This window comes from Epargyreus clarus, unplaced genomic scaffold (assembly GCF_041222505.1).
Source record: "Epargyreus clarus isolate Ecla_fem2 unplaced genomic scaffold, WU_Ecla_fem_2.2 ptg000014l, whole genome shotgun sequence".
Lineage (NCBI taxonomy): Eukaryota > Metazoa > Arthropoda > Insecta > Lepidoptera > Hesperiidae > Epargyreus > Epargyreus clarus.
Genome location: NW_027332222.1, coordinates 9,294,604 through 9,308,122, shown reverse-complemented (window position 1 = coordinate 9,308,122; position 13,519 = coordinate 9,294,604). Strand labels below are relative to the sequence as shown.

Below are 13,519 nucleotides of genomic sequence, written 5' to 3'. Positions count from 1 at the left end.
CGTATACATTTGTAGCTTTAATCCATGATTTTCTTTCATAGCTTTGTGCGCGAAAATAAAGTATTTTTAAGAGACTTCCGTAGCAGACAGAAATGGCATATGCACATGAATTATTCCGTATTGTTATGTTAAAAAAAATATTTAAAACAATTATCTTGGTATGTAGGTATGGATAATTAGATCTTACAAGTTTTAAACTTTTATAAACAAGCATGGGTATGTTATGGGGTGTTTTGAGGGTCGGGATCTCCCTCTGGAGCGAGAAAAAAAAACAGAAAGATCGTTTTGTTTTTGCGAATAAAATTTGGAGACTAGACGATCTTTTTTGGTAGAGCAACGCAAATCCCAGTTATGCCATTGCTTTGGACAAAATTTTAACAAAGTTATAGTATAAGTACTCAGTTGAAATTTAAAAATAGGTAGGTATATGTCATGGTGACATACGACAGTAGACGAATTCAATTGAAGTGTTTTTTAAACATTTTATAGTTAAAACGGCAATGCATACAAATAAGCATCAACTATAATTACAAAGCTAACTGTAAATAAATCAAACAATCAAATATATTCTATAATAAGTAGGCAAAATAATAAAAACATAAAAGGGACAATTATTTCTTCGTCACTCACAGCACTATGTTAGGATTACCACATATAAGGAAATATTCAGACACCCAAACCGAGAACAGACATATAAATTAATCATTTAGATATCTGTCTGACCAGCGTTGAACCCGGAACCCCTTGCGCACCAGACCATTATGGTAACCGAACCCATAAATGAATAAAGGCATTATCGTTTTAAACACGTAACTCTCTACGGGTATATTACATAGAGCCGCTATAGCCTTTTTTCTTAAAATAATTGAGCAGCAAACGAGCATGTAATCCATCTCTTGGTAAGTGGCTACTGCCGCTCATGGACATGTTCAATCAACCCCAGATAGGATTGGAGTTCCACCTGCGATCACGAACCGTTTCGTTACTACTCCTTGTTTTACGTGGGGAAACCCAGCAGGAGATCTCCGTCGCGGAGGCAACGGAGAGGATATGCCAGACTCTCCCGGCTAAAACCCCACGGTGTTCCTCTGGACGCCTTTCGTCGGGTCTTCAGGTAAGGTAAAAGCATTCGTCCGCGGTCCCGTGTTATGCCTCGTTTAAGTGTATTTCCCTTGCTACAACTTTAAAACGAAAACACAACACTGCTTGAGACTGCTGTCAATAGGCAGAAATAGGTGTAGCGGTAGTATCTTTGCAGTCGACTAATAGTTGTAGCATCTTCAAGACGCCAAAACATCAATAAAATTATTTGAGATACATATAAAGTGAGTAGTAATTGTATAAGTAATATATTTTTTGTGAAAATCAATCTGTAACCTATCTATAATGTATTCAAATAACTTTTACATCAGTTGCGCACATAATTTGGAAAGACACGTTAATTCAATCAACACATGTGATGAACGTCCAAGAGATTGGTTAATTAATTATGTATTTTATTAATTAGGTACTGATACATCAAGACCTCTGCCGCGTTAATGTGAAGTGTTGAAGCGAATGTTTTGTAGAGATGAATCAATCTTACATAAACTTGCTTATTAGGTACATTCGAAAATCAAAGCTTGTAATGAAATTGACGGCCCATCAAATTTAGAAAGTTTGCGTGCTTCACAATGATCACCGTCTGTTTACATTTCTAACAAGCATTCGTATTTATACACGTATCTTTTTGATGTGAATACGGTCCGATTCATTTCTCGCGTGCATTATAAACAGACTATCTTCTTAATTCACGTAAGGAGTTAAATTGTAAATGTGTATTTTCGTTTTCGCTGTTCGCTTTCTTGGACTCCGGTTTTGTGTATTCATTAGCTTTCTGACCGCAACCCCGCCCACATTAAGTTTTTACGTTCCGCTTGATTACAGTGTAATGGTCAGTATTAGATGTATTTCCTTTTTAGGATTACGGTCAGTTATTAACGAGCCTGGGGATTAATTTGGCATTGAGGAAAATGAGGAAAGGAACGTTACTTTGCAGCGAATCGGTTTGATTTTCTCGTCATTGTTGTGTCTATTAATATGCACGTGTATGTATTAAGAATAAAACTTGAGGCCGTAAACAATGAGTGGAAAGCGGGTATGCAGACGTAAATCCATCGGAAGTGTTTGCGGCGTCGATAGGATCTCTTTGGCCACAATAGAGTTAATTACCGCGTAGCCGTGGCCCGCTGGCCTAGGGCTGCCGTCAAAATCTTTAATGCTTTAACATTTGACTATAATAAAGCAGGTTTAAGGTTAATTTTCTTTACTAGTTCCATAACTTATATTCATGGGATATCAATTATCCTTGTGATAATGTACCTACCTATGTGTTTTTCATAACTTCTTGGTTTTTTAACCATCTACCTACGAGAGATCTATTCTACCGATGTGGAGATTGTACCCGAATATTTAACAAGTGTTATAATAGAAGGATGATAACAATATTTGGTATTTATAGCGATGATTATGTAAAGATTGGTACCAACCCTAAGTTGGCCGGAAAAGTTTGAAACAATACCCCGTCGAAGACGCCTTGCTATCTGTATTATATGTGCTTTTGTTAACTTGTCTTGCTAAACTACAATGAAGAATGTACACTTAATTATAACTAAGTACCCACCGATGTCAGCTGAAGTACCTACAGGTTCCCTGTTAATAAAATTGAAATTGTTCTATTTGTGTTCTGCAATTTGTATACACGAAAATAACTTAGGTAATTATTTTTATTTTAATAACATTTCAAGTGCTCCATTCGTTCATTTGTGATTGTTATGGATACCTTTGGAACGGAGATTTGTGCATGATTTTTTCCTTCAAGTTTATTGCACAGGGTATCTATTTTACGTTTTTTTAATAATCACAATCGTAACATTAAACCTAGAGCATTTTAAACCTTGATAAAAATAAAATGAAATGTAATGTACCTACTTAATTTGTATAGGCCCACGGGGGTACTTACAAATTGTCAGTCAGTATATTTTCCCATATCAACGGTTCCGAACACGACCGAAACTGAGAAGATCGTAAATTCAGCGGAAATTCAACGGGTAAGTCTTATTTTAAATTTTTCAGTTGATCAATATATCCCGTTATAACTATTATTTATTATCAATGTTTTCATTACTAATCAATTGCCTACATTGTATATCTGAGCTAAAATTATAATTAAGTTATTATTGATTCACGACATGTCAATATAAAGCATTCCAATATTATTAACATAAAGTTGATTGAGGCTAATCTAATAATATATGTTATACCTATTCGTAACATTCCGTCACGCTCGAACACTTGAAGGTTGCAGGTTCAAATCCTACTTGCATCACAAGTTTGATATTAAAATATACACTACGTTGATTTAAATTCCAAGTAAGTCATACCTGTCATATAAGTGATTATAATAATCATTTGGTAAGTTAACCACATGTCGTTTAAGCAGGAAGGTAGCAAATTAAACTTTGAACATAATTGAGGGTCGATGAACTACGCGGCTCTTCCGGACTTCCGACTATTATAAAACACGTTATTATCTTGCATCAATTTCTACTATGCAACACGATTTTTATTACCACTGTAAATTCATTATGCATTACTGTCCTACTGCTGTGGTCTGAAGCCTGTCTGCTCTCCGAGTCAGACGGGTTGCAGACTATGGCTGCTAGACTATGGTAGACTATCGTGCTGCATTAGTGAACGTTTTTTAAATAAATATCAGGCGTGTAGTTTTCTTCCCGATTTCTACATCACAGTCATAGCAAATAATAATTAAATCATAATACGCACTTAATTTGTGAAATCAGACGTGTATTCATAGATTCAAATCTTGATTTAAGAGGCCGGGTTTTAGCCACTAGGCTAACTGTGTTTCTGCAGTTTAAAATTATCATTAACCAATCAGTTACCATAAGGTTTCCCCGAGGATGAGAAGGTTAAGATCATAGTGGACTAAACTGACCCATTTCGTTAATCAAATTTATTAATCTCACAATGTTAGTAGATTGTGCTACATTGTGCATAGATTAGTAAAGATACTTCGCCGCCTTGAAATTGAATGAAGCCACAAACGGCTTATTAGTAAGTAATTTTTTTTAATTCTTGACAAATAAAAACATTTTTAGAGAAAATTTACGAATAAATAACTAATACTGCGTAATTTACATAATAAATAAATAAGTCCTTCAAATATTTTAGGGACATTTTAGCACGGAGACGTGGCAAAACTTTTACGCAACTATTTCAATTCTCGAAACTGGGTACATTTTCTTGTTAGAAGTGAGTAATATTTACTAATCTATGACATTGTGTAGTATGTTTCGCGTATTTAGTGTTACTCATCGGCACGCCAACCCTGCCCTAAGCAGTGGTCACCTCGTTTCGGACAATAGTTTACCGTTACCGCTGCCAGTCTTCACATCTTCTGTGTTGGCCCGACGATCGAGATTCCGTTGCCTACTTTTGTTATATAAAATCCGATCTGGTAGGTCAGGAATTTCGATCCCAAATATTTCTATTGCAATGTGTTGTTAGTATAAAGTTGTTAGATATTTTAATCAAACGGGTTACAAAAGTGTTATTGACAAAATATGTATGCGTATAAGTATGACAAAATATTAGGTATGTATGCGTATGTGTATATGTATATAATGTAATGTAAAGTACTATTTGTACTTTATTTTAAAGAACATAAGATATTAAGTTATACTTCGGAATATATTATGAACCTTAGATATTACCTACTTAATAATTATTTACATATTCTAGGATATGTTGTTTCATCGTAAATATTATGATAGATAATTCAGTTTTCAAAATAGTTACTAATGCAATGTCATATTTTATAAATATGACTTTGAATGTGGTGGTGTATGTGAAGGTGGTAGAACCATTTGTGGTTTCACTCCGGCAGCACCACCGCCACATATATTTCTGCCTTATATCAGCAGTGTTGAGCGCTGCTGTGTTCTGGTTTGAAGGGTGTGGTAAAGGAGACATACTTTTCCGAGGCGTTCCAGTTTAGTCCTCAGGGGTAGCGGCGCATCTGTGGCCGACCTCAGGTAGAAATATCTGATCCTATCAGAGGTTGATTATAGATGTCCATTGGTCCATTGGTGCAGTAGCCACCATCAGGTGGACTGCATGCTTGTCTGCTACTCATATATTTAAAAAAAATATGTATACGCGTAACATTCTTACAGTATAAAATAGTAGGCACTACTTTTACATTATGGAACTTCACCATCTAAAGCCAGAAAAATAGTATTCTTTATTACTATTTAGTAAATTGTACATTGTAATCATACTTACCTAGTATATCGCATAGAGCCTTTTTGTTCATAAATAAGCCCGACTACAATCATAAGCCACAGCACTGATGACTCCATTACGTCACATTACCACAAGTTGTTCCCGCGGGCGTCGTCCAGCAAGCCGGCTATCATGCTTGATGAATGTTATTTTGCGTCATTTACTTCTATTGTACACTTCTATGAACTTTATAAGTTACATCAAATTGATGCAACCCATTATCTTCTTTAGAATACTCTAATATATAAAGGTTGAAATTTCATAATTTAAGCACCTGTTTTTGCCTAATAAACTGTGTAAACGCTGCTGGGTTTGGTTTGAAGGGTGGGATAAGGGAGAGACTATAAAGTGTTCCAATTTAGTCCTTAATGGGTAGCAGCGTACCTGTGACCAACTTCAAGTAGGACTCTAATCCTGTTTGGAGTTGATAATTATAGATCAATGAAAATCAATCAATCAGTTGCCATTTACCATCAGGTAAACTGCATGTTCGTTTTCTGCTTTTATAATAGCTATATAAAGAAGTGGTGGTAAGCAGAAATCATTGTAAGATGTCAATTAATTATAGAATCATAGATTCAAATGATTTCTACGAAATGTCAATGTCTATTAGTGATCAAAGAAAAAAATTACTTAATTATTAACAAACAATAAATTCATGGCTTTACGTGTCAGAAAACATTTCGAAAATTGAACCATCCCTCTATATATAGAGACGCGGTGGAGTAGCGTTTTACATATTAAAACTGCTTAATGCGCTTAAGTTATTAAAATATTAGCATGGCTTAAGAAAGTGTGCTACATATTTTAATTCCAATTATACGATAACTAGTTGTTGTTCGATTCGATATCTTTTATTTTTTTCTTTTTAAGTTCAATTCGAAATTATTCCAATGCTATCCTGTAGATCTAGTTTTCGGTATGAATTATTGTTCAGATATTGTCAAAAACTTTAGTCGATAATAATCTAAAGTTTTAATAAATTTCGAAAGTGTTATCCACGAGAATCAGACAAACAATGCATTCCTTTTACTACTTATTTCTTCAGGGCAGTTATATACTTATAAAAGTAAATGAAAGGCATATATTTTTATATTATAAAAACATTTTATTAGCAAACTAAAGTAGGAAAGTAAAAAATATAAGAAATTCAATACAAAACTGTAAATGTTGTAAAATTATGGTAGCTATGAATTTCATTACTTTACATAGAACTTATCTGATACTGATATGAGTGACCAGATTATTTCGGACAGAACTAAATACAATACAATGATGCGCGAAACTTATGCGTCATAGGTTTATACTAATACATGACATATATGCCTCTATGTTATTACAGCGCATAATTCCTTAAAGGATTTCAAATGTTATTACAGTAAATTTATTTACTAATCACTGAAGACTGATAATACATGATAATTAATAAACAATTCGTAGCGTATGTAAGGTTTAGCGCAATATGTCAATACTCTAAAAATAACACTTATAAACACTTCAGGTCGCAAAAGTTTCGCATTCATATTATATCTATTTTATGCTTATGGAAGACATAAATGTGTGTGACCAGTGTAGGATTTACAAAGTGAATCCTCTGGTACTACGAGTCTATACATTCAGAACTGGCTTCACTGTAGGCGCTGATACAGGACAAGTAAACAGGTGTTTATTGGAGCTGGATCCAGATTTACAAATTTGTCCTTTGAGTAATTTCTCGTCTACGATTAAAGTGATCATTATGTGCACCAGTATGATGATAAATGAATCACAGAAGTAGGTGAATAAGTATCTTATTAAGAATAGTATCGATATATCAAACTTCAGGCTCCATCCATAAAAACTGGCGGAGTTACCACTGAATGTATAGCCTCCGTTCGTGAATGACACTGTCAAAGAAATACATAAGCAAAAATCACAGCTCGGGTTAATCAAAATAAAATTACTGTTTTGTTTCTCTTTTTTCACTTAACCTTTCTATAATAAATAATGAAAGTATTGTACAGGACGGACCAGTTTAAGGATGAAGTGGATAATTTGTTTGTTAATTTTGCAAAAAATTGAGCAATCGCATAGTGTTTCGAAACACAGCAAATATTTACAAAAATACGATGAGCGTCGCTACGGTGTATAATATTCAATCAATAGTCATCCACGTCGTCCTCAAATTTACTCTGTTACAACATAACTTTACAGTTAAATTATTCATGTTCAAATTAAACATAGACATCTTATAAACAAGACATTATCAATAAAATCTAATAATCAACTCAGGAACAAATGCAATAATAATCCATCAATAATAATAAATCCTTTCGAAATAAGTACACAAAAACCAACATAATTTAATATATTACATGAATATATTAACAATCATTAATGCATACGCATATTACAATAAGGTAGCCATAGTTTCTTACATCTAATTGGTAAATCTCTCGAAAATATCTTATTACTTACAAAATCTATAAATTCGCTAACATTTTAAAATACCGTCTAATGAGATACAAGTGGTAGAGCAAAATTTACGTCTCGAATTAGTTTTCCTCCTAAATCTGTTCGTTATACATACCTATTTACAAATAATGAGTATTGTTAAGGAAAGTCCTAAAGATCTTAATCGATAATTTATATACCTTAAAGAAAATCGACCACCATTGATTACTTCAGATATTTTTATAGTATTTATGTATCAAGGAGATTACATGTCTTTATAATAGCCGATGTGTAAATTCAAAATTATGAATTTATATGACGGTTTTTAAGAAACATTATATGCTAAATAATATTTGCATATGTAAAGTACAAAAGAATCAATCCGGGATCCAGCCTTACACATCACTGCTATTTTTTAAAGATTTATTAGAAAATATATGTCACGAAATATCAAATCGTTATCAGTATATATTTACTTTCGATTTTCGAGAAGAAAGTGTTTTAGCACTTCATTCAAATATCAATTTTCTGGTACGAAGTATGAATCTTTTCTATATTTTTGATGTTGTTTGATTCGATTTTGATGTTTGATGATGTCGATTGAATGCTTAGAAACATGGACCTACTTGGACGTAGGTAACTATTAAATTGACATAAAATTATAAAACTCTATGTATGATTAAACATCGAGTTAACCGAACGTAATATATCTCCTTGATATATAAATTGTAAAGAGTATGTTTATCAGGTCAAACAAAGTAGGTACTTTTAGTTCAAATAGTCTCTCAGTCAGGCAGAAACATTAAAAGGCAGTGTCGGTTTACTTATTAGTTAAATATGTATCTAATAACATTACATATTGTGTTATCAGTATGAACTTGGCAAGACAATGGGAAGATACATACAATTAGCCGCTTGGATTGAGTATTTATTGTAAATTGTATTATTTTTTTTAACATTAATCTTATTTTGGCGTTTTTCGCCATTTAATAATTTAAGCAATAAATTGATAACCTATAGGTATGACCAAAAATATTTATGTTCGAATAATTTATATTTGTTTTCATTCAGTCCTTTTTAAAACAAGGAATTTAAAATTTGTGCACTTAATTTGATGAGTATTACCGTACATAATTATTACTTTATGAAATAAGTATAATAATAATAAATAAGTAAATATAAAAAAATTAACCTACCATAATCTCTTTTCAACAGTTATTCGTAGTGTCTAATGTCGATGTATATTAGTCCAAAGGAAATATTGTAAGCTTTCTAATCAATATGCATGAAATGCATTATGCAGAACTAGATAAGTAATTAATTTAGTTATGGAAAGGAAAAAATAAACACATCTTGTGGAGAATATGTTATAACAATAAGATAATCAGTTTGTGACCCTACATTTTCAATATCGAACATAAAATAAATATTTAATACAAATGATATGATTGATGAAGGAGAGAAGTAAGTTTGTGTGAAGTTTTATAATGCTATTCTTTATTTTGAAAGCATATTGTTTGTGTGAATGGTCTGCAGACTCTGCAGTCTGTTACTTTAGAATGGTCGTAAATTAACAATATTTTCTTCGCGGAACAAATAGATTCAATCGTGCTTAGTAATTATATTTAATATTGAAGGTGTAGACGATGAAGATAATTTTAATGCTAAAATGCGCATAGATACGTAGCGAATACACCTATTCGCTACGTATCTATGCGCATTTTAGCTACCTAGACTTACTACCAAGTCTACATGTTTGTAGTGAAAGTTCAAATGCAAGTATAGACAGTAAACATTGCAGTCGTTGTCCTTTGTATGAAAATCTAATGCACATAGATATATAAAAATCTAAAAAAGAGGACTCGTCTACTAGAAGTGTTGAAATACTATTTGGAACAAAAGCAACTGTACGTTCTCACTGCTCTATATAAATATAAAATCTTTGCAACGATGAATATAGAGTAATGTTCTATGAAGTACGTAACGTACGAAGACTTATTCTTATGTTAGTATGACTTACAATGTACGAAGTGTTTCTGTAGAGTGGAAGTCATGTTTTGCTCAACCATAACTTTATTTATATAAAGTAAATGCCAAGTTTGCGTCGTTGTAAATAATAGATACCTTTAAAGATAAGAGGCGAGGCTCTTGTTCTAAGTACACGAATTGAACAAAGAAAGGCCAATTTGTTAGACGAGAAAGGGAGCACAGTTTTAAAGACCGCGATTGAAACACCACTTGTATATCAAATTTATAGCAATCTGGGAGCAATCAAGCCTTTCCCAGTGTAAGGCGAAAGATGTAATATTGGGAATGAGGCACCCTTCACTATGTTCTGATATACTCGTACACTTCGAAATTGTCTTTAAATTTCTAGTGAACTATTACATGAACAGATTATGGTAATAACAGATCATTAATTTTTTGTACACAATGCACATTGCATTGTTTCAAAACCGCTAACCGTTGAAAAATGTATTTTTAGCAACAGCGTTAAATTAAATCCGACGCTCCCATTAAGACTCTATATGAAAAAAAAACATGATAAGTTGAATATAGAGTTAAGCAAATGTAAAATACGATAGTTGAGCGGTGAAAGATGTTGGGTTACTGAATGTTCGTTCTTTTACTCTGTTTTTTTATTATTTTTTAGAAAGTTTAGTCGGTCGCACTGCGGGAGAAATTACAGCGCAGACGGGCAATAGGTAATCCAAAGCTGTTCATCATTGTTGGCTACTTATCTGATAGTTTCATTTGTACTCAGCAAAAGTAATGTTAAGGAAAATTGCTTATTATTAGATTATTAGATCAGATAGTGGTTATTTAACACAAATTGCTACGGCCATTTAAAATCTGCAGTAGATATAAAAATACATGTTTTATCACTTTGACGTTTTACATTCGTCTAATAAATACGGAATGTAGTTTTTATAATAATCTCCAAGTAAAAACACTTAATAGTACCTGTTCTTAGCTAACACTAGCTAAAGCTAAAAATTATTCGGTAACGGGCGGAATTACGTACAAATTAACAAGTATGAAAACGGTCAAGTTTCTTCGACACGTTCGTTCTCTGTATTGCCTTATACTCATATTATTACTAATTCATTTAGCACCTTACCAAATTCATCTGTGATATTTCAGCCTTTACGTATTCTATAACAAAGAAATACACTCTTTATCACTGTATCATTGTTCAATTGACTATCAATGCAGACGAAAGTGAAGCACCGCCGACGGTACGGTTACCTCTGCTTTGTGGGTTTTGAAGCGCCGTTGGCAGCGGCACTCTTTTGGGCTATATGCGTCTGATAGTGCTTCGCGAGGTGCGCCTTCTGCCGGAAGCTCTTGCCGCACAGAGAGCATGAGAACGGTTTCTCCCCCGTGTGCGTCCTGACGTGGACGTTCACTGAGTATTTGTCTTTAAAGCCTTTCGAACAGATGGAGCAGTAGTGAAGTGATCGCTCCTTTCTGACGCCGTTCGACGTGGATGTCGCCGCTTGGATCGCTGTGCCCGATTGCGTTTGTGTTGACGGTGGGGAACTTTTGTTCTGTATTCGTCTATATTTCTTGCCGGCTGATTTCGTACTTGTAACAGTCGGCGATGCTGTCACTATTTGCAAGTGCTGGGGCAATTGGACTTCACTAGCGGGTATCATCGTGACTAATTCACCATTTACGTGATGTATATTATAAACACTTCGTGAAGGATCAAGAGGCTCCACCGAACAAAAAGGTTGCACTGATTCCCCTAACTCGGTTGCTATCCGTTTTAGTTTCTCGTAATCATCAGGGTAACTTGCGTCCAATTGCGACAACAAAATATCGTCAACACTTTGAGTCGACGTCGGGTTCTCTCCATTAGATATGATCGTAGCAGTAGGATCTTCAAGTAATATGGATATGTTGACATTTCCGTTTTCAGGAGCATTTATAGCCATTAGTAATTCCGTCGTAGAGTCTTTATTATCAGGATACATTGATGGAACATCGGCCTTATTGTTGTTATTTATTATAACCCTTTTCAATTCTGTTTCCGCGTCTAATTTAGCTGTGATATTTTTTTGTATGGTACTGTATCTAATAAAAGCTTTTCCTTGCAATGCGCTTCGTAGTAAAGACTCGTTGGAGGTATTTTGATCCGTCAATTTCCAGTCATTGTTGTTGTTATTATACTCAACCTGACCTTCTAGTCCGGTGGCTGTTCCAATTATGGGACTTCGCGATGTATCTTCCTTTTTATCATTACTTTGAAACTCATTATCGTCGTAAGTAAATGGCTCAATCTTAACTAAATTACTTGTGCTCATATCTGTGTTTTGAGTTTCTGATTCCCCATCTTCATAACTATAATTTTCCACTTTTGGAAGTATGGTGGAATGAAGTGAATCTTGATTAAAATCGTTAGGAAATCCATTCATGTTCAATATGGATTCTAAATCCAAAGATGGATTTGGTTCTATATCCGTAGGACTCGACATTGAGACGTCTTCATCTTTCCCCCAATACCTACTCGAATTAGATTCGTTTATATCTTGATTAAGAATGGTTAGTGTGTATATTTGACCATCAGTATTATTGCTAATGAGTTTATTTGAAATGGCAGTGTCCGCACAGGGATGGGAACCGTTAATTTCACTGTCTTGATTCCAGTAAAATTTGTTGAGATCTTCTAACATAGCAGTGTCTAAACGGTCACGGTCGCGATCCACATTCCAAATTGAGTCAAAGCTTTCCAAGGTATTGGAAGTGGCAGCAGTCGCCATACTAGTGTTGGCACTGGATTGCCCGCCCGCTACGCTCAGTAAGCTGTTGTTGTTTTGTTCTTTCGGCTCCTCTGATAGTAAAGGATTTGATCTCGAGTCAGGCGATTCCATGAACACATTAACAGAACGCATCTGTTGTTTATACTGTGCATCAGTCACTTCGTTTGAGGTCACGAAATCGAAGAAATCCGACTTTGACAGTTCTGGAGCAGTGGCCGTCATGACTACCGTTTCAATTTTCAACCGACTTCTCGGTTCGTTTCTTCTAAAGTAACATTAAACAATTCCGCGTTTAATGTTCTGTTTGTCTTTGTACTTAAATAAATATATCTAAATTTAAATAATCGATTATAACCCGGTATGACTTGTACTTTATTGGCAGTCGCTAGAGCGTCGGTAACTGAAGTGCGTGTACGAGGGCGTGAGCTATGCTACTCAGATGTGCCCAGCGTGTTCGAGTCAATAGGTGGACCAATGGAGTGTGCGAACTTAATTCGAACGTAGCTTTTTTCCATTATTCACTCTGACTCTGGGCACTGCTCGATGAGAAGTTAGTTCACTACGTTTGTAGCAGCGGGAGCCACATACTGGATACCATGTGCCATTATATCCATGAAGACTTGTTGGAACGATGTCGTAGACCTGAAATAGAAAAAGAAATACGTTAGGTATTTATTTTACAATCTCTATTGAGTAAGGTTCCAAAAATTGTATTAAGAAATACTTTTTAGAATAGTTGTGTACTAAAATGTGTATTACAATATTTAATTAAGCTACTTTGTTCGATTGTTTAAGTCCTGTACAAAATCAGGGCAAACAAGTCACGCGGCGTGTCTAACAGGCATCGCGTAACGCCTGCGCACAACTTGACTACACAGCATATTATCACTAAGAATTACTTTTTTTATATAATACAAATGAGTTACAAATCATTGGTTTTGGTTTGAAACATTACATGTTATTAGTGCACCAGC

The 13,519-nt window shown here is 34.3% G+C and overlaps 1 protein-coding gene across 1 annotated transcript in view; it reads right to left on the bottom strand.

Moving 5' to 3' along the window:
- Positions 1-6,439: 6,439 nt before the first annotated feature.
- Positions 6,440-13,519, bottom strand: part of LOC140747480 (uncharacterized) — a 62,190-nt gene continuing 55,110 nt past the window's right edge. The window contains exon 2 of the mRNA XM_073079962.1: positions 6,440-13,187. Coding sequence (XP_072936063.1) covers positions 11,025-12,767 — 1,743 coding nt within the window. The 5' untranslated portion in view covers positions 12,768-13,187 and the 3' untranslated portion in view covers positions 6,440-11,024. The remainder of the gene's footprint in view (positions 13,188-13,519) is intronic.